Genomic DNA, 27,947 nt, shown 5'->3' with positions numbered 1-27,947 from the left:
TACAGAAGCAGGATAAAATTACCATTACAAAAATACTGCTATTTTCACAATGTTATGGCTTCCCATTTAATTTTTTTTTAAATCCCTAACAGGGTGAAATGCATGAGTAACCATCATATAGTTTTGTAAAAGTGAAGGAAGCTGCTCACCACAGGTGTCCTCTTCTGGTTGGGCACAGGTGTAGCAAGACTACTTCTTCTCTGGCACCGCCCCTGGTGACAGCCACTCCAACCCTCTGCCTAGGTCATACCTCTCTGTCCCCCCCTTTTGCAGTTATATAAAGAGTCCTAATGGGGTAGCCCTGTTGGCTAGGTGATAGGCCTTTAGGATCTTCCCTTGCCCAGATTCTCCCCCCGTTAGGGGTAGGGTTTAATAGGGTTTAATATGCCTTCTGCCTTCCTGGTGGTAGGGGAACCTGGGCCTACCCTTTCTAAGTCCTGTGCCCAAAAGAGCTATCCTACTGCCGCCCTGGATCACTTTCTTACCAGTCCCCTCTTTCCCAACAGGTGAAGTAATAAACAGTAAATAACTGACATCAAAGGTAAAGTCTCAGATCTTCTGAGTGTTGCAAGTCTCTCCCTTATGGCTCTGGTATAGTCTCTGCAACCAGAGCCTCAGGCAACAGGACCTCTCTCACTGCTCCTTCCCAAGAGCTCAGAGTGTAGTCAGTTCCCTTCACTGTCTGCTCCTCTACTAAGCCGGCCTGTTCCCCTTTTGAGCTCCTCGTCCAGCTGTGTGCGCTTTGCAGGTAGGGTGAGCACCTGAGGCCAGAGCAGCTACTTAATCCCTTTTTTTTCCAGGCTGGTGTTTGCACAACCTGTCATACTTCAAAATTGGGGAAAACCAAGATAATTCTTGGCAAACTTCACAATACTTGACACAGGTTTAATGATGGGAACAGGAACCTCTCTCTCTAGATCAGTGGTTCAAAGCTAGCCAATATGAACATGGTCTAAAAGCCTAGAAGAGATTGGTAGAGACTGAAAGTTCTTTACCATCTGCTGTCTTTTCAATGCTTTGTTAAATGAGCTGTCTTTGTAGTCAAGTCCCAGTAGACAAGCATCTTCAATGCAAAAATCACCATCACTATGGTATTTTTCTTGGCATTCTCAGCAGAGAGAGAAAGAAGTTTGCTCAGTCTCAATGTCCATTCAGTCTTCTCACATCCAGTTGAGGAGCACTTTAATAGGGTGGCATGGAGTGCATGTTTCTGGTGTACACACTGTACCTGTTCTGTAGATAAATTAAAGTTTTTAGGTCCTAATCTTGGGCCATTCCATTGGCACAACATGGCCCTAAACCCAGTGAATTGGTGACCATGGTGACCCCAGGGAATCTGTGCTGGTTATGGAGATCCTCAGGTGGGGTAAAGTCACTGTAGTTATGCCTATGCCACTCCCAACAGCTGGCCAGGACAGAGAGAATGACAAGGAGAAAGAGGGCATGGCCAGGGAATCTCCACCCTGGGGTGGGGGTAGGGGGGGCCTTGGTGCTGTAATAGCCTCTTGGGGCCATTGGTAGCCGGTGAAAGTTGTAACAGCTGTCAAATTGCAGAGCAGATTTCGGTTTGGGGGGCTGCAAAGGGTACCTTTACCCTCATACCCACAACTTTGTGTTAAGCACTTCTTGGCTTCACACAAGGAAGTGGGGTAACATTTTGAACACATAAGTGAGGCACTCCTGAAAATTTCACCCATAGTCCTTAGCATTCCATATTTCTGTCTGGACTTCTGAGTTCATCTACAAAAGATAAGTGTGTACTTCTGCAAGACAAAAGTACAGCCAAGCATTGCTAGGACTGCAGGTCCATGTGATAATTAATGAGAAAAAAGCCCCATTTAAAAAAAAAAAAAGTTAAAAGCTAATGTCCTCAGAAGTGCATCATGGGGCAAATGCAGCTCATAACTCTGACTATCTAACAGAGCTCCTACACTTAATATCCTATGCACTACATTAAAAAAAAATGTAGCCCTGCTCCAGAAACAGGGTATGATTTTGAGGCTAATGATCAAGATGAAACTGCAGCCTCTCGAATAGCATATGTCCAAGGGAAGTAAAAGCCAGGAGAAACTTTTTAGTACAACTAGACTGACTCACCATGCTAAGGAGTTGCTGCAATGCTGCTTGTCCTTCCTTATTGTGTGCTAGCTATCTCTGCATTTAAGCTGCAAACAATCGCAAAGAAGTTGCTCTCAATAAGCCAAATCCTGCAGTTCTTATTCAGGCAAGACCCACTACAGGAATGTTCAACTGAAATCAATGGGAGTTTGGCCAGAGTAACACTGAAGGATTTGATCGTAAGGTGTAACTTCTAATAGATAATGGAGAAGATTCAGATTTATGTTCATATTATATATATATATTTCCCCCCTCTGTTTTCTTTCTTTTTAGATTTCAGCCAAAATTTCAAAACATGCTAAGGCCTGTTCCTTTTAGAGACTGTGACATTGCATGACTCACTACTGCAGCACCTCCTGCTGGCTGTCCAGGGAATTAGCACTGCATCTGGTGGTGTCTTGCCCACTGTCACCTCTGTTCCTGGATCACTCCCAGGACCACAGTATCCTCTTCAGTGACACTGCACTCTGGCTGTGCCACACTCCATGGTCCCACCCTTCCAGGGGACCCACAGTCACTGTCCAGCCACTCCACTCAGTGGCAAACTGCAGTCCACAGTCTAGTCACTTCCTTCAGTGGCTCCAGCTCCCTCTTTGCCCTTGCGTCAGAGCCTCAGTCTGCAGATCCCTGCAGCCTGTCAGGAGCTGCCTTTAGCTCCCTGGGTCTCTGGCTGCAGCACTGCTCTGCCCAGGGTGCTTGCTGCCCTCCACCTGCAAGGCAACCAGTCATTCTCCTCCCTTCTCAAGCTCCAGGGAGCAACTCACTCTGCTCTGGTCTACAGCCTGTCTTATATGGGCCAGCCCAGCCCTGATTGGCTGCTCCTATAAGCCCTTCTGTGATTGGCTGTCTCCTGCACAGCCTTCCTCAGGTAGCTTTTAACCCCTTTTCTGCCAGTGTGGGGCAGATACCCCATCACAGGGACTTAATACAATTCATGAGAATGTTAAAATTGAATGATGTAATTCTATAATTACATCTACTCATAAAGAAAAATAGACGAATTACAACTTGCATTGTTACCTGAATTTTCATAGTCAGTAAACTAAATGCAAACTGAATAGTAAAATGTGGTTCTCTGTTAATATCGACAAGATGTTAAAGTAAAAAACAGCTATATAAAATTGGCTTATCAGATCTGGCCTCTGTGCCTATTCAGAGTTCAATGGGAGTTGGATTGGGCCCTAAAATAGATAAATGTAATGAAAGATGAGGCGGGATCTGGGTGTGAGAAATGAGATAGCAGAAATGCAGAAGGAACCAGTGGAGGGGGTGATGTGGTTGGAAGAGAGTTTGAGATGTAGCATGCTGAAGAGATTGTAGGGGGAAAGCTGAGAAGATGGAAGCCAAAGAAGAGATTGCAGTGGTGAGGTTAGAAACGACCAAAGCATGAATTAAAATTTTGGTAGTGGATCCAGTGGGTTTCAGAGCTGTTATAGGAGAAGTGACAAGATTTGGTGAGGGATTCTTATCTTCAAGGTGCTCTATGATCTGGGCCCAGGATGTTTAAAAGACCACCTAAAATGCTAGGATGAAGACTGTGGTCAACAACTATGCTCCTCTGGCACAACAAAGCCTTCTCCAGTAAGAGTTGTCTGTGTGGGAGCCAGAGCTTTATTTGGAGGTTCCTCTCCCCCGAGACTGTGGAATGAACTCCCCCAAGATCTAAGGACCATCACAAACCTCACCACTCTCCACTTCAAGTGCAAGGCACATTTCTTTGACCTTGCCTTCTCTAACATAAATAAGTAGCAACATGTATATTTATAACAAAACCAAAATTATCTAAAATCCTACCTGAACAAGACACTCCACTGTACATGCTTCCCCCAGGAGAGGATAAGAGAACAAACAACAAATGACAGATGTATAGTCATGTTGCTTAATGCACTACTGAAAAGTGGTTAGACACTGTGGTGATGAACATGGTTTAAAAACCTACATAAAATAGAATAAAGGGGAGATAATGCAGTTGTCAATGGTTAAATTCACCTCTAATCTCCTCTTGACAGCCCTTTCATCTGCTTCCTGAAGTGAACTTGCATAACCGTTAACAGTGCTCTCTTCCCCACTTGGTCCTTTCTTTTGTCTGTGAAGAAATAGATAATATGGGCAGTTTTCCTCTTACTGTCAAATCAAAATGCTGCGAGACCATTAGCAACAAGCCTACTGGGTGGCTAAACTTGGCTGTGGATGCGTATTAGAAGCATATTAGAGCTGGGGGACTTCACTCTCCAGGACCAGGACCTCTGTACCTCCCTAGCTTAATAACTATTTGAGTAGAGGGGCTGTTTCTTCCCAGTCCCCCAGATATTTGGGGTGGGGCAGGTATTACTTCCCCTTTCCCCAAGATTTTTTAGGGCTGTCTTAAATACAGTTTTGGAACTAGAAGTAACCTGTTGACTTCAGTCTCTCTTTGCTGCTCAAGGTGAACCTGCTGCTTCCTGCTGGGTGCCCCTGCTTCTGGATCTGCACTCTGCTGGTGAACAATGGCTCAATCAGTGCAAAGAGTGGGGCTTATTCTTGCAAAAGGAAAGAGCACAAGAAAACTAGAACTCAAAACAAGCTAAATTACAAATAAAATAATATTTGTGTGTTTATTTTTTCAAAATGGGCCAGGTTGCTAATTAACTCAGGATGACCCTCACTTTTCTAAATGGTGACAGTTAGTTAAGAGTCCACATGTACATTAAGCTCTTAATGACTTTTAGCTTATGATCTGCCATTCCATTGTAAGCAGAAAATGCTTTAATATGTGATTTAGTTGGCACATGAGTCACATACCAGCATATTTAGAGAATTTTCTTTCTAGCAAAGTGGATTAAAAGGTGAAGATTACTTCCCTGTTTAAAGCCACTGCATCAAATTAACATTTTTCTCCCTCAGAGATTAGCGATTTCCTTGTCTTCATTACCTGTGTCTTGATTTAATTTTTGTTCAGAAGTCTGCCCTATTTTACTATAAGCATTTTAAATGATATTTGACATTAAGTGGAAGTTAGCTTGCAAGAGAGTTGGCAAGCAACAATGAATGGTACCTTATGATCTCAACAGAGAACAAAGAACAGTAAAGTGGATGTACAGTGCTTACATTATATTTATTTAGTTTGAGGAACTCAGTTCAAACTGCAAAATGCAGTTTGAACCAATCTGTCTGAGCTACATAGAGAATTAGCTAGCGTTTGTACAGGAGTCCTGTATGGTGTTATCAGAACAATTTTAAAAAATTGTGAAGACTCCTATAATTTTCTAATTTAGTGGCAAGTTATCACAGATTGGCAGGATCTGTGCTATGCCCCAGCTTTTGCACAGTCTTTTGGAGGAACCCCTTTAGTGTGCCTGACTCCCCAGGGAGTCTTACTCTTCTTTCAGGATAGGCCATACAGCCTCACCACCTCCAGTAGCTCTGCCCAGTGAGTCCAACTGAGATAGACTCCTGAGAGAGATTTGTACACTCTTCGGGGACTAGTGCACCCCAGCCAGTCTTCTAGTGACATCCAACAACATTTTCAAAACAGGATTTATTAGTGAAGTGGAACACAGCAAAGGAAGTCCTTAGGTTAGCATAGAGAAATGAAGGTTAAAGCATAGTCCATTCTGGTCAAGCCACAACTCACCAGCCAATCTGTAGTGAACTCCATTTTCAGGCTCTGTCTCTCAGACTTCCTCTTTAATCAGTCCCCATGTGCGAGAGAGCTCAAGTTTCTTCCAGTGCCCACACTTATCCCTCTCCCCCCCACCTCACACATCCCAGTCCCTTCTTTTCAAGATGGGGGTCTCTGCTCAGCTTCCCTCTTGAGAGTGTCACTCCAGGAGTCATTGGAGCTTGCATTGTCTCTTTAGACCCCTTATGATCTGAGATGGTTTTGGCCAGTTTCTTAATGACTATATTCATTGCACCCAGACAGGGAGTTAACCTGTGTCTCTTAGTCCGCCCTGAGATCAAACTTAATCATTTTCTCCCAACTGGGTAGCAATGTAAAGTATGGGGGAAACTGAAATATTTTAAAATACTCTCACTTTGTTACACAAGTATTGGCCAATTTGACTACTTTATAAATATTACAGAGTAAGCATACTTTGCTCTTGTATAGTACTTCTTATCTTTAAAGTGGATGACAAACATTAATTTAATTGTCACAACACCATGTGAGACAGTCTGTCTCAGATAAATGCTATTTATTATCTTCATTTTACAAAGGGAGAAACTGAGGTTAAAAGTCAGACTTGCCCTGAACTAGAAAAGGAATCAGTGTTAGAGCAATGAGGATGCTCTTACTTTTGTGCTCACCCTGCTTAGTCTTGTGCACAACTTCACACCACTCTCTCACTATGTGGTGGTCTTACTGTACATCTTCACAATAATATAAAATACAAAGTCAAGGTTTAAAAAATAGGGCTAAACAAACTCACTTTTAAACAAAATCAAAACAAAACTGATTTTAATAGACTAAAGTTTAAAAGTTATCAAAACAAATGCAAGTGTCTTTCTTTTACAGTACATTTTCTATTTCTTGTATCAGTGTTTATTTGTAATAAATATTGAAATGGAATTAAGTACAATACTCCACTCAGAGTTAGTCACAGCTTGTCTTAATGTAGAATTAACTTTTGGTGAATAACCTTCTCTATGTATATGTGAATCTTTCACTGATGCTAATGAAAGTAATGTGTGCATGCACCTACTTGTTGCAGGTAAATATAATGTACCTGAAAGAAGAAAGATCCCTGTACATTAACAGGAGATAGATTCCATAGGATGTCTCAGTTTTGGATCTAAAGCTTTCATGTATTATTTCCATTAAACTTTCAGACAGCCAGAAAAAAAGGCTGTGGAAACTACAAGACAGTAAACCTTGCATGAATGATAGCATCTGACAAGCAACCCAGTGCTGATGTTGTATTTATTAATAACAATTATCATTATTAGCTAACTGGGAGAAGCAAGTTCCTACACTCAACTTGATAGCATTTCTCTGTCTGTCTGTTTCTGTCTGTTATTAGCACACTGATCGCTTCACTTGTATGCTGTACATCTTTGCCTTACCTTTTGTCTAGTTTTTGCCTTTTTACATTCTAAAGCGTAAGGGTGGAATTTTCAAAAGCACTTAGAAATGGCATGGGAGTTTTACTATTCACCTCAATGAGAGTGAGGCCAGCACAGAAGGATTTGCAAATCCCATCCCAAATGTACACATTTGAGTCTCTGGAAGTTAGGCATGTAAGCTCATTATTCAGGCACCTAAATAAGTGGCCTGATTTTAAAGATTTAGAGTTAATGGGAGCGGTGTATACTCAGCACCTCTGAAAATCAGGCCACTCTTATTTAAATGCTTAAATGTGGATTTAGGTGCATAACTTTAAGCACTTAAGTTTAAAAATATTGACCTGAGATCTTTTGTGGCAGGGACCATGTCTCCTTATGTGTTTGTTCAATATGTAACACTAAGGTGTCCCAATTCTGATTGGGGTTTGTGAGCACTACTGCAATCTAAATGAACAAATACAAATAATGTGCACTGGTCACCAAAAATAAAAGAAAGCTCCCATATGAGAGATTTGTTCAAAATCAGATGATCTACTGTAACTAACAACAACAAATTTTAGTATTTTTAGTTAAAACATACACCTCTCAGATCTCATTTGAGCCTCTGTAAGGTGTTGTTATGATGTTAACAGCTCAGTTAAACTAGTACATTAATAAATAAATGTAATTATAGCATAAAACTGCATAGTGGTAACAATCTCTATATTCAAGAACCTTTCAAGTTTTAAAATAATACAAGAGAAAGCATCATTTTTGGAAGACCATCAAACTACGCCATTTAATAGTATCTTTCAGCTAAGATATTGTTGAGGTCATGAATTTCTGTAAGAACAGAGGAAACATGACAATAGATTGTGATATCTATTTTAAATATTTAGAATAATTGATAACAAAGCATGTAATACAGTAAACTGAGAGTTCTGGTAGCATCATAGACCAGGAGAGTGGATTTTCAACAGATTCCCAAAATGGAATTTCCTCATATTACATCGTGGCAATTTTTGTTTGTTTTCCACAGAATTCCATTCCATTGGGATGTTTTGTTAGAAATGTTCTGTGATTGCTTTCCATATGGTCAAGAAGTCAGATGAGTAGTGGTACAATGCCTTGTTGAGACTAATATAACGATACAGTGCCACTATAATACACATTACAATATAGCTTCTGCTGCTCAGTAGGAATGTTCCAAACCTTATATTATAATCTTTCTTCTTTATATTTCTTCTTTTAAACTTAAAATGGGATAGTTGGTGAAAGAGGTGCTTAATGCTGTCAAAAAGTAATTAGGTTTTCAAAAAGAAATTAGATTCTTTGTGTGTGGGAGTGGCAGGGGGCAGGGTTACAGGTGAGTTAGTTTCAGATATGAAAGTTCTGGGATCCATAGAAACACTTCATATAGATTGGAAAAATTTTGGTCTGCTAGGGTTGAGCAATTTGTGAAAATGCATGAGAGCACTCAGCTCCTGAAGGAGCTAGCCCATAATCTGTAGAGCCAAACTTGGTTTTAGATGTGAGGCTTCTGTTAAATTTAATGAGCGCTGCCCACTTGTGCATCCAAATGCAGAATTTGGCTCATTAATTCACATCAGCACTTCAGTTTCTATTCCTTCTCTTTTTTGTTTATTTATAAATTAACCAAAATGTTAGGAAAGGACAAAAACAACATGCTTTTAAAGATCTAAATTAATACTTGTTATTTATTTATTTGCTGATCCTGCATGTAATGTTTATATAATTCTTATTATAAATCGTATTGAACCTTGATTTTCTTTCTTTTTATCGACAGTTTGTGGCCCATCCAAACTGTCAGCAACAGCTGTTGACTATCTGGTATGAAAATCTGTCAGGATTACGGGAACAGACCATTGCTATCAAGTGTCTCGTTGTGCTGGTTGTTGCATTGGGCCTTCCACTTCTTGCCATTGGTTACTGGATTGCACCATGTAGCAGGGTACAGATATTTTATAAATTACATATTAAACACCTTGTGCTGGTCTAGATGTTCCTTTTCAGTTACTGTCATCTGAAACGTAATCTTCCACTCCTAGTTTTGTATCACCAGAATTTTAACTGATTATTCAGATTTTTTAGAAATCTCAGTCTTGAACCAAATTCTGTTATTTTAAAGAGGGGATAAGACTGATCAAGTATGAGGAGGAAATGTTATTCTAAGTGCACGTAAATTGTATTTAAGCACTAAGATGTGTAATAAGCTCCATGATATTTATGTTTGTTTTAATATTTATGGGTCAGATTCTCTCCTTGATACCAGCTATGCACTTGTACAAGTATGATGTACTTTTTGCTAATGACCACTTCCTACAGTGGCCCAAAAAGCTCTATATCAGTTCCTCTCAGTTGGCATCTTAGGGATCTGATTCTGCTCTTGTATAATTCAGTAGCAAAACTCCTATTGACTTCAGCGGTACAGGACTGAGCTCTAAATGACATACTCGCTGTTGCTAAACTGTTAGGTCAGATTGTTTATAAAGGTGAACTGCAAAGCAAAACTTAACGAAGGACAGTTTTCTAACCACAATTTGAGGGCATTCAGACAAGAACAACATTTTTAACAAATCATTTCACATTTATATTTTCCCTTGGTGAAATCATCTGATGTTTCTAGGTTCACTGATGTTGTTATAACACAAATACCAGCAGTCTCACTGAAATCCATTCATTCCATGATATGTGTGATGTCAACCAAATGATGCATTCTGATATATCTTCAGTAAACCAGGAAGAACAAAAGAGGATTTTCACAGAGAGAAGTTTTTTTAAAAGTTTACTTAGAACTTACTTCTGTGCTGAATGTCTTCCTGGCCCTACCCCACAAGCTCATTCAGAGGGGGTATCCAGCACAGAAATCTGTGTTCCACTTGAGTTTATATTTTGCTTTGCAGTTCACCTTTAAGAGGTGATAAGAGTCTGCACACCCCATACATTTTTAAAAGGAATCTGATGTTTTCTTTCCCTGGTCATTTGTTTATTTTAAAGATTAATCTTTATGAAATAGCATAATTGTTACTCAGATTATCTTCTGAAATGTCACTTTCCTTGACGAGCTCTTGTAAAGGTACCCATTATAGCTGCATGGTAGACTGATGTCATGTAAACTCATGATCAGGTGTTTTTTTAATGTCTGATATGGAAAAAATGACATTTCTCCATGAGCTTTAATTCCCACTGCCAGACACACTTGGCTCTTTTTGAATGCTCATGTGAAATCAAAATATTGGAAGTACAGATCAACTGCTTAATACTGTGATTTAAAAATGCTTTATAAAGGTCAGGTAAACAGGGGCTATTAAAGTCCTTTGTATAACTAGTGAATGTCAATATAGTGCATACTTTACTGCTCAGCTCACTGAATCTGACCCCTGACTTCAGGTCCAGGAAAACCCTGAGATAGGGAAACTACTTTAGACTCCTCACTCACTAAATTCACTGGCTTTCGTGTGAAAGGATATTGCTGTTAATGCAGAACTTCGGATGAGGTTTTAAAATCTCACATAATATTTTGTCTCATGTCATAATTAATACCGTTCTTTGCTCTATACTATTCAACATTTTTATCAATGACCCAGAAGAAAACATAAAATCATCACTGATCAAGTGTGCAGATGACAAACTTGTGGTAAATAATGAAGTGGTAAATAATGAAGAAAGGTCACTGATATAGAGTGATTTGTATCACTTGGTAACCTAGGTGTAAGGACAAATGCATTTTAATGTGGTTAAATTCAAGTGCTTATATACGAATGCACAAAGCCTTGGAAACAAGCAGGGAGAACTGGAGGTCCTGGTGATGTCAAGGAATTATGACGTGATTGGAATAACAGAGACTTGGTGGGATAACTCACATGACTGGAGTACTGTCATGGATGGTTATAAACTGTTCAGGAAGGACAGGCAGGGCAGAAAAGGTGGTGGAGTAGCACTGTATGTAAGGGAGCAGTATGACTGCTCAGAGCTCCGGTATGAAACTGCAGAAAAACCTGAGTGTCTCTGGATTAAGTTTAGAAGTGTGAGCAACAAGAGTGATGTAGTAGTGGGAGTCTGCTATAGACCACCGGACCAGGGGGATGAGGTGGATGAGGCTTTCTTCCGGCAGCTCACAGAAGCTACTAGATCGCACGCCCTGGTTCTCATGGGTGACTTTAATTTTCCTGATATCTGCTGGGAGAGCAATACAGCGGTGCATAGACAATCCAGGAAGTTTTTGGAAAGCGTAGGGGACAATTTCCTGGTGCAAGTGCTAGAGGAGCCAACTAGGGGGGGAGCTTTTCTTGACCTGCTGCTCACGAACCGGGAAGAATTAGTAGGGGAAGCAAAAGTGGATGGGAATCTGGGAGGCAGTGACCATGAGTTGGTTGAGTTCAGGATCCTGACACAGGGAAGAAAGGTAAGCAGCAGGATATGGACCCTGGACTTCAGGAAAGCAGACTTCGACTCCGTCAGGGAACGGATGGGTAGGATCCCCTGGGGGACTAACATGAAGGGGAAAGGAGTCCAGGAGAGCTGGCTGTATTTCAAGGAATCCCTGTTGAGGTTACAGGGACAAACCATCCTGATGTGTCGAAAGAATAGTAAATATGGCAGGCGACCACCTTGGCTTAACGGTGAAATCCTAGCGGATCTTAAACATAAAAAAGAAGCTTACAAGAAGTGGAAGGTTGGACATATGACCAGGGAAGAGTATAAAAATATTGCTCGGGCATGTAGGAATGAAATCAGGAGGGCCAAATCGCACCTGGAGCTGCAGCTAGCGAGAGATGTCAAGAATAACAAGAAGGGTTTCTTCAGGTATGTTGGCAACAAGAAGAAAGCCAAGGAAAGTGTGGGCCCCTTAATGAATGAGGGAGGCAACCTAGCGACAGAGGATGTGGAAAAAGCTAATGTACTCAATGCTTTTTTTGCCTCTGTCTTCACTAACAAGGTCAGCTCCCAGACTGCTGCGCTGGGCATCACAACATGGGGAATAGATGGCCAGCCCTCTGTGGAGAAAGAGGTGGTTAGGGACTATTTAGAAAAGCTGGACGTGCACAAGTCCATGGGGCCGGACGAGTTGCATCCGAGAGTGCGAAAGGAATTGGCGGCTGTGATTGCAGAGCCATTGGCCATTATCTTTGAAAACTCGTGGCGAACGGGGGAAGTCCCAGATGACTGGAAAAAGGCTAATGTAGTGCCAATCTTTAAAAAAGGGAAGAAGGAGGATCCTGGGAACTACAGGCCAGTCAGCCTCACTTCAGTCCCCGGAAAAATCATGGAGCAGGTCCTCAAAGAATCAATCCTGAAGCACTTACATGAGAGGAAAGTGATCAGGAACAGTCAGCATGGATTCACCAAGGGAAGGTCATGCCTGACTAATCTAATCGCCTTCTATGATGAGATTACTGGTTCTGTGGATGAAGGGAAAGCAGTGGATGTATTGTTTCTTGACTTTAGCAAAGCTTTTGACACGGTCTCCCACAGTATTCTTGTCAGCAAGTTAAAGAAGTATGAGCTGGAAGAATGCACTATAAGGTGGGTAGAAAGTTGGCTAGATTGTCGGGCTCAACGGGTAGTGATCAATGGCTCCATGTCTAGTTGGCAGGCGGTGTCAAGTGGAGTGCCCCAGGGGTCGGTCCTGGGGCCGGTTTTGTTCAATATCTTCATAAATGATCTGGAGGATGGTGTGGATTGAACTCTCAGCAAATTTGCGGATGATACTAAACTGGGAGGAGTGGTAGATACGCTGGAGGGCAGGGATAGGATACAGAGGGACCTAGACAAATTGGAGGTTTGGGCCAAAAGAAATCTGATGAGGTTCAATAAGGATAAGTGCAGGGTCCTGCACTTAGGACAGAAGAACCCAGTGCACAGCTACACACTAGGGACCGAATGGCTAGGCAGCAGTTCTGCGGAAAAGGACCTAGGGGTGACAGTAGACGAGAAGCTGGATATGAGTCAGCAGTGTGCCCTTGTTGCCAAGAAGGCCAATGGCATTTTGGGATGTATAAGTAGGGGCATAGCGAGCAGATCGAGGGACGTGATCGTCCCCCTCTATTCGACATTGGTGAGACCTCATCTGGAGTACTGTGTCCAGTTTTGGGCCCCACACTACAAGAAGGATGTGGATAAATTGGAGAGAGTCCAGCAGAGGGCAACAAAAATGATGAGGGGTCTGGGACACATGACTTATGAGGAGAGGCTGAGGGAACTGGGATTGTTTAGTCTGCAGAAGAGAAGAATGAGGGGGGATTTGATAGCTGCTTTCAACTACCTGAAAAGGGGTTCCAAAGAGCATGGAGCTAGACTATTCTCAGTGGTAGGACAGGACAAGGAGTAATGGTCTCAAGTTGCAGTGGGGGAGGTTTAGGTTGGATATTAGGAAAAACTTTTTCACTAGGAAGGTGATGAAACACTGGAATGCGTTACCTAGGGAGGTGGTAGAATCTCCTTCCTTAGAAGTTTTTAAGGTCAGGCTTGACAAAGCCCTGGCTGGGATGATTTAGTTGGGGATTGGTCCTGCTTTGAGCAGGGGGTTGGACTAGATGACCTCCTGAGGTCCCTTCCAACCCTGATATTCTATGATTCTATGATTCTATGAAATGTAAATATATACATTTGGGAACAAAGACTGTAGGTCATACTTACAGGATGTGGAACTCTATTCTAGGAAGCAATGACTGAAAAGGATTTGGGGGTTCTGGTGAATACTCCACTGAACATGAGCTCCCAGTACAACGGTGTGGCCAAAAAAGTTAATGTGATCCTTGAATGCATAAACGGGAATCTCAAGTAGGAGTAGACAGGTTATTTTTTCTCTGTATTTGGCACTGGTGTGATTGCTGCTGGAATACTGTGTCCGGTTCTGGTGTCCGCAGTTCAGGAATGTTATTGATAAATTGGAGAGGGTTCAGAGAAGAGCCACAAGAGAATCATTAAAGGATTAGAAAACATGCCTTACAGTGGCAGACTCAAGGAGCTCAATCTGTTTATCTTAAGAAAAAGAAGGTTGAGGGGGGACTTGATTACAGTCTATATGACCTATATGAGGAACAAATATTTGATAATGGATTATTTAATCTATCAGAGAAGGGTAAAACACAATCCAGTGGCTGGAAGTTGAAGTCAAAGTCAGGCTGGAAATAAGGTGTAAATTTTTAACGGTGAGGGTAATTAACCATTGGAACAATTTACCAAGGATCATGGTAGATTCTCCATCACTGCAATTTTAAAATTTTAAAATTAAGATTAGATGTTTTTCTAAAATCTATGCTCTAGGAATTATTTTGCAGAGTTTTTTGGCCTGTGTTATACAAGGGGTTAGAGCAAATGATCACAATGGTCCTTTCTGGCCTTGGAATCTCTGAATACAACTGATATGTTTGAACTAACCTAGTATTACTCCCTTGCTATATTTGGGGAGCCAGATAATTCCTGCACCTTTGAGAGACTGTGCAGGAGTTGAGACAAGAAGTTCTGACCACCACTAACCTTGCAATATCTCATGAGAGGACAGGGGTAACAGTAGTCCTTATCTGCAGGGGTCTTCAGAGACTGCTCTGTGTATATATCCCAAAGGGTGCTATTCACTTCAAAAGGGGTTGGAAGGAAGCTGGGAGAGGAAACTGGTAGAAACTGTATTTCCTAAGATGCAGTCCCTCCTGGATTTCCCAATGGTGTGGGGCTGTTGCATCTCTGCACAGTCTCCAATTTAGGCCAACATCTAAATGACACACTGGTCCATAGTTACCCAGAAGTCTTTGGGCCAGAATTTGATTGCTCTTCTGTGGGTGCCTTACAGGAGGTCAGGGGGAAAGAATGCCCATCCCTCAAGAACCCTGTCACTGGCACTCATTGAGTGCGTAAACTGGGGAGTCACAGCATCAACAGAGGTACAAGAACACCCCCCCCCACAGATATTGGCAGTAGAACCCTCCTCAGAAAAGGTGAGCTATGGCTCTGCCCCTTACCCTACTGGCTTGTGGCCCCGGGTTATTGCAAATTGGATCACATGCTCCCTCATTGTACAGGGGGTAGCAAATACAGCTCCAGAGTGCTTTCCCTTCAGCTTCCCTGAAGCATGTTGCTTCCTCTGTCTTCTGCAGAAAGACTGCTGCTGGCCACTGCCACTGTTGTAATGCACCTCCACCCACCCCAAATGCAGCAACATTTGATACAGCCACTCTCTAGCCCACAGTGTGCTCTTTTAATCCAAATGAATTCATTTAAACATGTTAATGTTTCTGAACTCGTTTTTCTTACTTTGTTGCTGTGTAAATTTTTCCAATTAGTTTTTTAAAAAGCATTTACAAAGTCTTGATCTGGGGGATATTTTATGCTCTGAATACATCATCCAGAGAAGAGTCTGCTTTTCCTCAGGCATCGTATAAATACTGCTTTGATGTTCTGATTTGCTGAATTCAATACAGCTAATTATCATAGGTAAGCTAATAATGCCCTGAAAACTTTGGGTATCTCCCGCATTGGTAGAGAAGATATTATGTTATCCACTTCTCCCTGGGCCTGATCCACCTCTGCATTGACTTCCATGGGCATTAGATCAGGTCCTCTCTGAACAGTGGTGAATACTCATATGGTGTGGATGTAATTCCCGAGAGGATTATTCTGCAACTTGTCTTCTATGTGAATATGGAACGTCAAAAATGCTGATTGACAGGACATCATTCCTATATGGGTTGCCTTCTTGAGACTGCTGTCAGGAATGATACCATTGCATGACTGTTCAGTGCACTTAAAGGGTATATCTAAGCAGCAGTGGGTTCTTTAATTCCAGCCTATCATTATCTGTAAGTGCTTCTTTATGCTTCTGAGCTGTGTGATGCAAGGGAAATGCTGTATGTTTTTTAAAAATGAGGGACTGGTTTTGTTTTGCTTTCACAGCTTGGAAAAATTCTCCGCAGCCCATTTATGAAATTTGTGGCACATGCAGCATCCTTCATTATTTTCTTGGGCCTACTGGTGTTCAATGCCTCAGACAGATTTGAAGGCATCACAACCCTCCCAAACGTCACTGTTACTGATTACCCTAAACAGATCTTTAGGGTGAAAACTACCCAGTTCACTTGGACAGAGATGCTGATCATGGTGTGGGTGCTTGGTAAGTAAAGAATATTGCTGCTTCACTCCAATTCCATGACAGCTGTACTGTGTAGATAGACATTCTAAAAGAAAAAAACGAGGCCCAAATGCTGACCCCCCCACTGCAGCCGTGTATATGGCTCCAGTGGTATTCAGGGGCTACATTGGCTCCCAGAGGAAAACTTCCAGCAGCCAACAATTGGCATAAGCAGATCCCCACTGCCCCCTCTTGCAGCCCCTGGTGTACAAAAGTGCCATGGGTAGGAAAGGCATGTTTCTAGTTTCTTCTACTTTCAGTAAGAGCTATCTCAGTTAAGTAAACATCACTAACATCTTCTTATGTTCAGTGTAATGAACAATTTTATTTAACATTGTAAAATGAGGAATTTTCCACATATTTGCAAGAGTAAAATGACCAGCTGTGTTCTTCAGAGGATGAAGATTGTACCACTATGTAATAAATGGAAAACTTAATGACTCATAATGATACCACAATGTTCAGAAATCCTGGCATTTGTGGCAGAAACCCAGGTTTGGTGTAATATCATTGATATCATATCAATAATATCATAGCTTTCAGAATGTAATAGTGTTGGTGTAATATCACTGATACAGTAGTGTAATAACATAAACTGGTTATTTTAAACAAGATCACAAAGCCTCTGTCGTTGTATATGCCAGAAGGTCTGGTGTTTCCATGGCTTGACGTTAATGCATTAGCTAATTAGTATTTATTTAGCACGAGAGAAAATCACAGCTTCTTTCAGTGTCAAAGGGCTAATGAGTCAGTTTTTGTTACTAGACATTTTTTTCATTGCCTGATCATCTGCCAGCCTGTTTGAGATTTTATGCATGTTATGTAGGAGTATATGGATAAGTGAAATGGGAGAGGAGCGCTGGAAGGGTCAACCTTCCACCTTTAAAAGATAACCTTCTGCAACAAAAACATTACATTGAGCGGTCATGATGTTTGTGCTGTGAAGTCATTATATTACAACGTAGCGGCCCCAATGTATGATGACTGAGCTTTAGCCCAAAAGACAGCCCCAGGAAAGTTGATACAGGTAGCAACCCTGTAATACTGAAAATGTGTACTTCAGTGCCTTCCTGGTGAATCCTGATTTTATCGGAAGGAAAGTTAAATGATTCTCAGTTGTGACTAAACTGGCTCTATTCCTTTCTTGTTGCAGGTATGATGTGGTCAGAATGCAAAGAGCTCTGGCTAGAAGGACCCAGGGAATATATTTTGCAGCTGTGGAATGTTCTGGATTTTGGGATGTTGTCCATTTTCATGGCTGCTTTCACAGCCAGGCTCCTAGCATTTCTGCAGGCCACCAAAGCACAGCAATATGTGGACAACTACATTGAGGAGAGTGACCTCTCCGTAGTCACACTTCCACCCGAAATAGAGTATTTCACTTATGGTGAGTTTGAATGTTACTTTCAAATAGTAAACTAGTGGGCACTCATTTAAAGGGACAGTGTTAGGATTGTTAGGCATAGAAACCCTTTACAACTATTTGATTTCACAATATTTACCTTAAGGTTTCTACCCATTTGTTTTTATTTTTTATGCTTTTTAAACAGTATTTGTTGTGACCATCAGTTTAACAAATAACGTATTGACATACTAATACTAAACAAAATAGGGCTAAATTCAGCTCAGGTTTAACTGGGCATAACCATGAAGTCCATGCAGTTGCTTATGCCAGAGCTGAATTTGACCCCAAGGGCTAGATTCAACAAGGGATTTAGGTGCCTTACTGCCACTTTAGGTGCCTAAGTCCAAAATTTAGATCCTCAAAACCCCCTGCTCAGCTGCCAGCTAACCCTGTAGGTGCCTATATTTCTGTTGGTGGGCATGCACAAAACTGCCTAAGTCCCAACACTGCTGAGCAGCTCAGTGCCTAAGCCCTAGTGGGATGCTCAGACCAAGCTTTCCCTCACCTAACTCTCCTGTGGAGCCTGATCACGTAGGATTGCTTAGAGGCCGCCTTCTGGTTTGGGCCCACACAAAACACAGCTGAGGATATAGCGCCACCCTCTTTTATATCCAGTGGTTGGAGCACTCATGTGGGACGTCAGGCACAAGTTAAAAACCCCAGTCTGCCTGACACAGAGAAGGGATTTGAACCCAGGTCTCCCAGCTGAGTGTTGGGGCATAGGGTATTTTTTCAAGTGGGTTTCTCCAGTCTCTCCTGTCAAAGCTGTTCCACTTCCTATGTTTTATAATTTTGATGGATAATATTGCTGTTTATTTTTTAGAATTTTTTTAGACTTTGATCTATTTAAAATTTCACAGTTGCATGAAATTATGAGAGGGTCAGACAAATGTTTATTGACAGTAGATGTTGCAATTCAAAGAGTTAAAGCTTTATAAACCATTAAAACACAAATTGTCAACATCGGATGTCAAATTATACAACGTAAATATCTTTAAATCAACATATCATATCTGTTTTTACTGCTCATTCACTTGTCCATTTGTAACAAGCCTAATTCACAAGTCTAAATTATTGGATTTTGACTTTAAATTCTCAAGCATTTTTCTTTCTTGCCAATTTGTTAATTTTGATTATTATTGATGGAAATATTTTTTTGTCCGTTTGCATGTGTATGGTGACATCTGTGTTTACCAACAACAATCTAATCCCAGAGCCCTCCCTTGGTAGGGCAAATTGAGGCAACTGCTCTTGGCCCTGCCTTTTGGGGGGCCCCACGGGCCAGTGCGATTGGCCGGCGTGGTCGGTCCTGGAAGACATAGGTGTGGAAACTAGGGGTGCGGAGGGTGCTGCAGCACCCCTGGGCTCCTGGCTGCTGCCCCGCATGCCCGGGGTCCCAGCTGCCGCCCCACACCCACAGTCTTGGGGGAGACAGCGCCCAGCTTGGCTGCCCACGTTTCGGTGCGAGTCCCCCACCCCAGCCAGAGCCCTGAGCCACCATGGCGCTATGGCCAACAATAGCCCCATAGTTGGTGCCGGCAACTGCCAGCAGCAGCAGGCTGCCCAGCACCACGCCAGTTCCAGCCCAGCCACCAATGCATTGTGGGGCCCCCAAGCTGTCGATGGCTGATTTGTCCCAGACCCTGAACCTCCCCCAGGAACAACCCTGGCTAATCCTTCCAAGGCTACCTTAGCCCAGTAGCTAGGGCCCTCACCTGGGAGACTCGAGTTCACATCCTTGCTCTGAATCAGGAAGAGTGGGGATTTGAACTGGGCTGATGGGTGAAAGGGGGAGACTCCTCTCTCTTGTTTTTTTTTGGTGAGAAAATTGTAACAAAAACCTAAAGAGCCTGTTGCACTCAATAAACGAAATTTGTTCCTCAGCCAACACTGCTGGCTTTCCATAAAAAAACCCAAAACACCTCCCCCACCCACCGTTTTCGTACACTGCTGCTGATTCAATCATGCACATGATAACTCCTAATAAATTATTAGCCATTCCATTGCTTTAATTAAAAAACAAAACAAACAACCAAAAAACACCCCACTACCTTTGATGATATAGACATGATATTAACATATGTTACTGGGGAAAAAAGCTAATATTGTATTTATTTCCACATAATTCACTGTTAATTTTTCTCTAAAAAAGTTTTTGTATTAAATATTTATTTTACTATCCTTATTTATGATGTCATTGTTACTCTTTTATGGATATTTTATTATTTTTAACCTACAAAATAATTTTTTTACAGAACATATGTGTGGTTATATCTTATTAAAGCAGCGGTCTTTAGTCATTGATACAATATAAATAAAAAATAATTATTGTTGTTAAACAAAAATGGACTGGGACATAGAGTCCAAACTCAGGAAAGATTGAACAATGATTAGTGGTCCTGTATAGCTGTTATAGATACCTAAACAAATTAAATAATAAAAAAGAGAAATAAAGATTAGGGTGCATATAAGAATACTACTATGTTTTAATTTTATTTGGGAAAATTTTATCCCATACAGAAACATGCAAATGTTAGTAGTGATTTTAATTATTATAGAATCTATAAATGTTATATGTAATATAAAAAATTCATACTGTGGTGGGGTATATCCTCATATTAATTTTCATGCTTAACTACCAATAGAGAGGTAAATACACACAATTAGAAGAGATCCTCATGTCTCTTTACATTATAACTTCCACTGAAAAAGTACACATTTCAAATTCTTCACTTATAACTTAAAAACTAATTGTAATACAACATCAACTACTAGACTCCACAAATGTTTGTCCTTACTAGATACAGATATGTGCATGACAATTCCCAATCTATAGCTATATTTTTCTAAACATGGTGATAAGTAAGAAACTCAATTATTTACCCCTTTATTTCATGTCTTCCAGCCAGAGACAAATGGCTCCCATCTGATCCACAGATAATATCTGAAGGTCTCTATGCAATAGCTGTTGTGCTTAGCTTCTCTCGGATTGCATATATCCTGCCTGCAAATGAGAGCTTTGGGCCCTTGCAGATTTCCCTTGGAAGGACTGTAAAGGACATTTTCAAGTTTATGGTCCTTTTTATTATGGTATTTTTTGCATTTATGATTGGGATGTTCATACTCTACTCCTACTACCTTGGAGCTAAAGTAAACTCTGCTTTTACAACGTAAGTCTGAAGTTGTGTTGAAGCAAAAGGAAATACAAAATTTTAGTCATTAACCGCTAGGGGCCTGAGGTTTGAAATGTTATATCAGCATAGCTATATGTGAAAAAACCCCACCCCTGACCAACATAGTTATGGCAACGAAACCCGCGGTGGAGATGCAGCTATGTCGACCAAAAAGTGCTTTCGTCTATGTAGCTAATGTCATTTGGGGAGGTGGCATTTTTACACTGACAGAGAAACTCATTCTGTTGGTGTAGGCTGTGTCTGCTCTAAGGACTATGCTGGTGTGACTGTGCTGGCAGAGCTGTGCTGACATAGCAGTGCTGATATCATCTCTGTTGTGTAGACATAGCCTGAGTTTGTGAAGTGTTGAGTGCCCTCTGCTCCCAGTATAGTCAAATCAAGATGGGAAGAAACGAAACATTCTGTGAAAAAGATTTTTTGTATTTGTTGTTTTGATTAAACATCTACACTAAAATCCCTTACAAAACTTTAAAATCCAAATCGCAGACAGAAATTTGAGGTTATTTACTACGGTTGTCATAAGAACTGTGTATTTATTTATATAATTAGTAACATTCCTCTCGATTCTTTCATACAGAGTTGAAGAAAGTTTCAAGACCTTGTTTTGGTCAATATTTGGTTTATCTGAAGTAACTTCAGTTGTCCTCAAATATGATCATAAATTCATAGAGAATATTGGCTATGTTTTGTATGGCATATACAATGTTACAATGGTCGTAGTTCTGCTCAACATGCTGATTGCCATGATCAACAGTTCGTACCAAGAAATTGAGGTAAGGTCTCTCTCTCTAAGGTATCTCTCCCTTTTGTTATGTTTTAAAAGGACACTAGAATCCTCTTAATGGGCACATTCTGATGGAAATAAGTATCAGTAAAGGGACTACCCCAGTTAAAGAAACTCACAAGAAAACACTGTGCTAGGAGATAATGGCTTATTTCATGAGAATAAAACTATTGCTCAGGCATGCAGGAGTGAAATCAGGAAGGCCAAATCACACTTGGAGTTGCAGCTAGCAAGGGATGTTAAGAGTAACAAGAAGGGTTTCTTCAGGTATGTTAGCAACAAGAAGAAGGTCAAGGAAAGTGTGGGCCCCTTACTGAATGGGGGAGGCAACCTAGTGACAGAGGATGTGGAAAAAGCTAATTTACACAATGCTTTTTTTGCCTCTGTCTTCATGAACAAGGTCAGCTCCCAGACTACTGCACTGGGCAGCACAGTATGGGGAGGAGGTGACCAGCCATCTATGGAGAAAGAAGTGTTTCAGGACTATTTAGAAAAGCTGGACGAGCATAAGTCCATGGGGCCGGATGCACTGCGGATATGATTGCAGAGCCATTGGCCATTATCTTTGAAAACTCCTGGCGATCAGGGGAGGTCCCAGATGACTGGGAAAAGGCTAATGGAGTGCCCATCTTTAAAAAAGGGAAGGAGGAGGATCTGGGGAACTATAGGCCAATCAGCCTCACCTCAGTCCCTGGAAAAATCATGGAGCAGGTCCTCAAGGAATCAATTCTGAAGCACTTAGAGGAGAGGAAAGTGATCAGGAACAGTCAGCATGGATTCACCAAGAGCAAGTCATGCCTGACTAACCTATTTGCCTTCTTTGACTAGATAATTGGCTCTGTGGATGAGGGGAAAGCAGTGGACATGTTATTCCTTGACTTTAGCAAAGCTTTTGATACGGACTCCCACAGTATTCTTGCCAGCAAGTTAAAGCAGTATGGGCTGGATGAATGGACTATAAGGTGGCTAGATCATCGGGCTCAACGGGTAGTGATCAATGGCTCCATGTTTAGTTGGCAGCCGGTATCAAGCGGAGTGCCCCAAGAATCAGTCCTGGGGCCAGTTTTGTTCAATATCTTCAATAATGATTTGGAGGATGGTGTGGCTTGCACCCTCAGCAAGATTGCAGATGACACTAACTGGGAGAAGTGGTAGATAGGCTGGAGGGTAGGGATAGGATACAGAGGGCCCTGTATTCTAATCCTGACAAATTAGAGGATTGGGCCAAAAGAAATCTGATGAGGTTCAACAAGGACAAGTGCAGAACCCTCCACTTAGGATGGAAGAATCCCACGCCCTGCTACAGACTAGGGACTGAGTGGCTAGGCAGCAGTTCTGCAGAAAAGGACCTAGGGGTTACAGTGGACGAGAAGCTGGATATGAGTCAACAGTGTGCCCTTGTTGCCAAGAAGGTTAACGGCATTTTGGGCTGTATAAGTAGGAGCATTACCAGCAGATGGAGGGACGTGATCATTCCCCTCTATTCAGCATTGGTGAGGCCTCATCTGTGTCCAGTTTTGGGCCGCACATTACAAGAAGGATGTGGAAAAATTGGAAAGAGTCCAGCGGAGGGCGACAAAAATGATTAGGGGGCTGGAGCACATGATTTATGAGGAGAAGCTGAGGGAACTGGGATTATTTAGTCTGCAGAAGAGAAGAATGAGAGGGGATTTGATAGCTGCTTTCAACTACCTGAAAAGGGGTTCCAAAGAGCATGGAGCTAGACTGTTCTCAGTGCTAGCAGATGACAGAACAAGGAGCAATGGTCTCAAGTTGCAGTGGGGGAGGTTTAGGTTGGATATTAGGAAAAACTTTTTCACTAGGAGGGTGATGAAACACTGGAATGCATTACCTAGGGAGGTGGTAGAATCTCCTTCCTTAGAAGTTTTTAAGGTCAGGCTTGACAAAGCCCTGGCTGGGATGATTTAATTGGGGATTGGTCCTGCTTTGAGCAGGGGGTTGGACTAGATGACCTCCTGAGGTCCCTTCCAACCCTGATATTCTATGATTCTATGAACAACTTTATAGAGAAACAATCTAGAAAATATTACAAAGTAGAAGTTAGAGTGATAACAACTCATTTACACCTTATTTAAACAGTATTTTGAATCATCTGTGAAAAACATGTTTTAAACTTTTTTTTTTCCAATCTGGGTTTGGTTACCAGCATTGAAAGGCCACACCTTTTTTTTTTTTTTTTTCCCAAAACAGTTTGGTCTGGTGCACACAGACAGGAATTTGGTAGCCAGAACCATGTTTAAGGGCCTGTCTAGACAGTTGTGCTTTACCATGTCACCATGTAGTTTAAATCTGTAAATAGAATCAAATTGTGTTGTAAACATATTTCTACACAATGATATAGCCCAGTAAAAACCCAGAGTCCAAACAAGAATTCAAACAAAATCAAATTTCAACCCTTTTCTGGATGGAAGCAGTCCCAGTGACAATGCAAGTGTGAATGCAATTCCAATCAGAATCCCCCTATTCCTTCTTTCTATGGTTGGCAGCTGAGTACTGTAGCTTAATGATCCCCTACTGCATTTGTTCTACAGCCATTTAATACCTGCCAATCTGGTTCTCTGCCCTGAAGACATGGCAGAAAAACTGGGTTGAAGGTTTGGCTCTCCCTGGCAAATCAGCCAAGCTGTTTGGGACCTCCCAGGATCTGGACAGATAGTATAGCTCATTGCCTTTATACAGACATGAGAGTATGGTAAGCACTGTACAATCAGTAATGGTCTGTCCCAAAAAACTTACAACTTAAACAAACTTTCAAATGAAGGATGGGATACAATAGACAGCAAAGCTATTGAGCAGACAATTTGAGCACATGGCTAGTTGATTCCCTAATTCTTACTTTTTAAACATTTCATAACACCTTTTCCTGAACACAGTACATTTTACTGGGTGGACAGGCCCTCACTGCTGGTTAAATGGCTTTTACTGTAGTCCATAAAGATAATTGGCTCGCTAGTCCATTTTCCCCAAACCTTTTAACTAAACATAGATGTGTTAGATACTTCAGCTTCATTAATACATACACTTTCTTAGGTTTACGCACTGTGCTAGTGCATAGACATAAGCAAAGATTTTTGTGTGAGAGTGTTCTGATGACTAAATCACATTTAACAGCTGTTTCAAGCTTAATTATTCAGTCTGAAGTGTAAGTATCCTTTTTCTGCTTTCAGTACAATATTTAAAACTTGATTCTAATCTTAGCTTCACATTGCCATGTGCCCTGAAAACTTCATGGCTGCACTCACGCACACCTGCAGAGTGGGAGATTTTTAATGCCTGCAGTTTAGGATGAGTTCTCAAAATTATGAATAGCTATTTCATCTGTAAGAGAGGTGCTTTATTTGGGGTTCACTGGGACAGCAATAACTTCATTTCAGAATTTAATTAATTCAATTTAGGTGCTTACCATTCAAATACTGTGCAATAAAAGGAAGGAAAGAAAGACACACCCAAACTGGTGAAGACTACTGGTTTTAAAAGTCAAATCCAGATTGCTTACAAAGACAAAAGTATATTTATGATGCCAATCAATCTGTGGCCTTACAAAAACAGTTTTAGCAGAATTTCAGCTTGCTTTTGTGATATCAGAAAGTACGTAAAAATTACATGCAAATCATTTTCTTGGGAAATTCTAAGATGATTTACTCTGTACAAAATGTGATTGAAACATCACAAACTTTAGGATCTATTCTCTGCTCTCTACTCACATATATATGGCCCAGATCATGAGAGGTGTTAGCAACTGCTGGCTGTTGAGTGACCTATATTTAATGGAATTGATGATCTCAGTCAACCCTTTCTAGACAAGAGCCCAAATTATGCAAACCACTATCATAACTGGAAATGACACTCTGGCTGGCAATCTCAGCAGACAGGCCAAATGTACTGCCATGGGGACCGAACTATGCCATCACAACTAGTTTAGAGGTCCCTGCAGTTCACCTTGGCAGGATATAATAGGAAAACTTGCCCTCTTCTGTACCTATTCTGTGGGTAAATGCAGGGCTGCAGTATCCAGGGCTATAATTTTGGCATTTTTTGATGAGTAATAAATTGACTTAAAAATTTAAAATCAAAGGAGAAAAATCAAAACATGTTTTGCATGTGCATTTCCAATACATGTTGAAAATACTTTATATTCCTTAGGATTAAATTTAATCTGGAAACAAATAAACTATTTTTTCATCTTTGGAGAAAGTCTTCAAATTTCAGTTAGGTCAGGCTTGCAAAACTGCCATGAGATTTTACCAGTCTGGGCACAAAACCTGTCTGCTTATTCCTTCCCATGGATGCCAATAAAAAAACTGATACTGGATTACCCATCAAAAGCAGGTCAGAATTAATGTTCATAGACAAGGCTGTGTGGAAAGGCTTGCACGTTAACTGCTCACCCTATGCCTGCCCAAAAGGCAACACTATTATTTCCTCACTTGCACGGCACCACATTTCAGCATTAAATTTAAGGAAGAAGATACTTGCTTTTATTAAATAACTTTCTCTTTTAATAGCAGGACCTTAATAGTTCAGTTTTCACTCGTTGCAGATATAACACTTTTTAAAACTGTTTGCATGCTTCAACTAACTATGACCAAAAAGAGCCCATGTAAACAGACACAGCAGGAATTAAGTTAAAATAGACTTGATAACGCAGCTGCATTTCAGTTGAACTACTGGGAATCAGTCACCCTAACAAGTTCATCACATTTCTGTATAAAACAAAAAGAGAAGTTATTTAAGGTAAACTCCTTTTGAAAGAGTCTTGAATTATATGAAACCTAAAGTTAAGTAAAACAAAGTAGACATGTCTTTTTGTTTCTAATGCAGGATGACAGTGATGTGGAGTGGAAGTTTGCTCGCTCTAAGCTCTGGTTATCTTACTTCGATGATGGAAAAACGTTACCTCCACCATTCAGTCTTGTACCAAGCCCCAAGTCTTTTTTCTATTTCATCATGAGGATGATCAGCTTTGCTAAGTGCAGGAGGAGAAGGCTGCAGAAAGATACTGAAATAGGGATGAGTAACTCCAAATCTAGGGTAGGTCTTAAAAAATTTTCATTGCATTGGATAAATGTGTTTGTTTGCCTCCTAGCTCTTTGCTAAGATTTCCTTTAAATCTTAGGGGATAGTTTGTACTTGTGAAGGATAGTACCATAATTAATCAAGCATTTTATTTTTAAAGTGCTGTAACCAGATGCCTTTTAAGCACAGCACAAAAGCGAAGTAAAATGATACATTTTTGCAGGGCAGCAAGGTCCCTTTACCAAATATAATTGAAAGCATAAATAACCCAACAAAAACATCAATCCTAGCCAACTACCAAACAACAAAAATAAATCCCACAAGAAATGCCCTAAATAATAAACAAAGAAGTCTTCAGCCTTATCCAGAAAGATGCCACTGGTGCACTTTCATGTATTTTAAGGGTAAAAGACTAGAAGATCTGGAAAGCTAACTTTTCCTTTCATCACCAGAATAGGTGAAGGGGCAAGTTTAGCCAGCTATTTAGAACACCATTTCCCAAACTTCTTCACTGCCAAAAGCTATGTTTCTGACAGGGATGCAGGATAATTGTGCCTGTGGTATAATAATATCTAGCACTTCCCTAACAAAGGCACAATTATCCCACACTCATAGCATCTGAATGTTCTTCACAAATAGTAATAAATTCAGTCTTGAAACACTCCTGTGAGGTAGATAACTATTGTTCCCATTTTGCACTGGGGCACAGAGAGGTTAAAAGTGACCTTCAAAGGATTTTTTTTATGAATTAGGGTCATGGCCTTTTTTGATGGTTTACCATATATACAGAAGGATTGAAAGCATTTTTTTTTTTTTCAAAAAAAGTCATCTATTTTGGTTGCTTTTTACTTTATAAAATATTGGAAATGGCAAGTCTGTTCTTTGCTTTTTGCTGAAGGACATCCTAAAACTTCTGTTTGTTATGAACTGTTAGGAGTGTTGAATCTTTAACAAAGGCATTTCTTTACCTTTATATTATTTGGGCACTGAGTTAAATGTGTGTGTAAATAAATAAACAAATAAAACCCCACACATATCCCCAAAGTAGTTTGAAACAGTTTAGCTAAAAAACCTTTCCCCACCTAATTACTGGGCTTTCACTCTGTGGTCTCTTGTAATGTCCTCATTTCACTAGTACTCCGGTCTCCAGAAAGTCTCTCAAGATAGGTAAAACCTGAAAGTATAATGTAAAAAAAAAAATTAAGCAGAATTGTATCTGTTATGATAAAACCACTCAGG

General features: G+C 40.9%; 1 protein-coding gene and 1 long non-coding RNA gene across 3 annotated transcripts in view; one reads left to right on the top strand and one right to left on the bottom strand.

Annotated features, from left to right (window-relative positions):
• The window catches only part of TRPC3 (transient receptor potential cation channel subfamily C member 3), a 65,252-nt gene that overhangs the window by 25,920 nt on the left and 11,385 nt on the right, over window positions 1–27,947 (top strand). Inside the window, exons 4-9 of one of the 2 annotated variants that reach the window (XM_048847452.2) lie at window positions 8,948–9,112; window positions 16,054–16,270; window positions 17,442–17,675; window positions 20,599–20,863; window positions 21,465–21,660; window positions 26,514–26,723. In XM_048847452.2, the coding sequence (XP_048703409.1) occupies window positions 8,948–9,112; window positions 16,054–16,270; window positions 17,442–17,675; window positions 20,599–20,863; window positions 21,465–21,660; window positions 26,514–26,723 (1,287 nt within the window). The remainder of the gene's footprint in view (window positions 1–8,947; window positions 9,113–16,053; window positions 16,271–17,441; window positions 17,676–20,598; window positions 20,864–21,464; window positions 21,661–26,513; window positions 26,724–27,947) is intronic. The other variant, XM_048847453.2, reaches the window with a different exon arrangement.
• LOC142071859 (uncharacterized) lies at window positions 390–27,879 on the bottom strand. The gene is made up of 3 exons (XR_012668073.1): window positions 27,791–27,879; window positions 4,108–4,204; window positions 390–1,233 (listed from the first exon to the last, which is right to left on the bottom strand). It is a non-coding gene; the product is annotated as an uncharacterized LOC142071859 (long non-coding RNA).

The sequence above is a fragment of the Caretta caretta genome, chromosome 4, assembly GCF_965140235.1.
Source record: "Caretta caretta isolate rCarCar2 chromosome 4, rCarCar1.hap1, whole genome shotgun sequence".
NCBI classification, from domain to species: domain Eukaryota; kingdom Metazoa; phylum Chordata; order Testudines; family Cheloniidae; genus Caretta; species Caretta caretta.
This window is presented reverse-complemented; position numbering and strand designations above follow the sequence as displayed.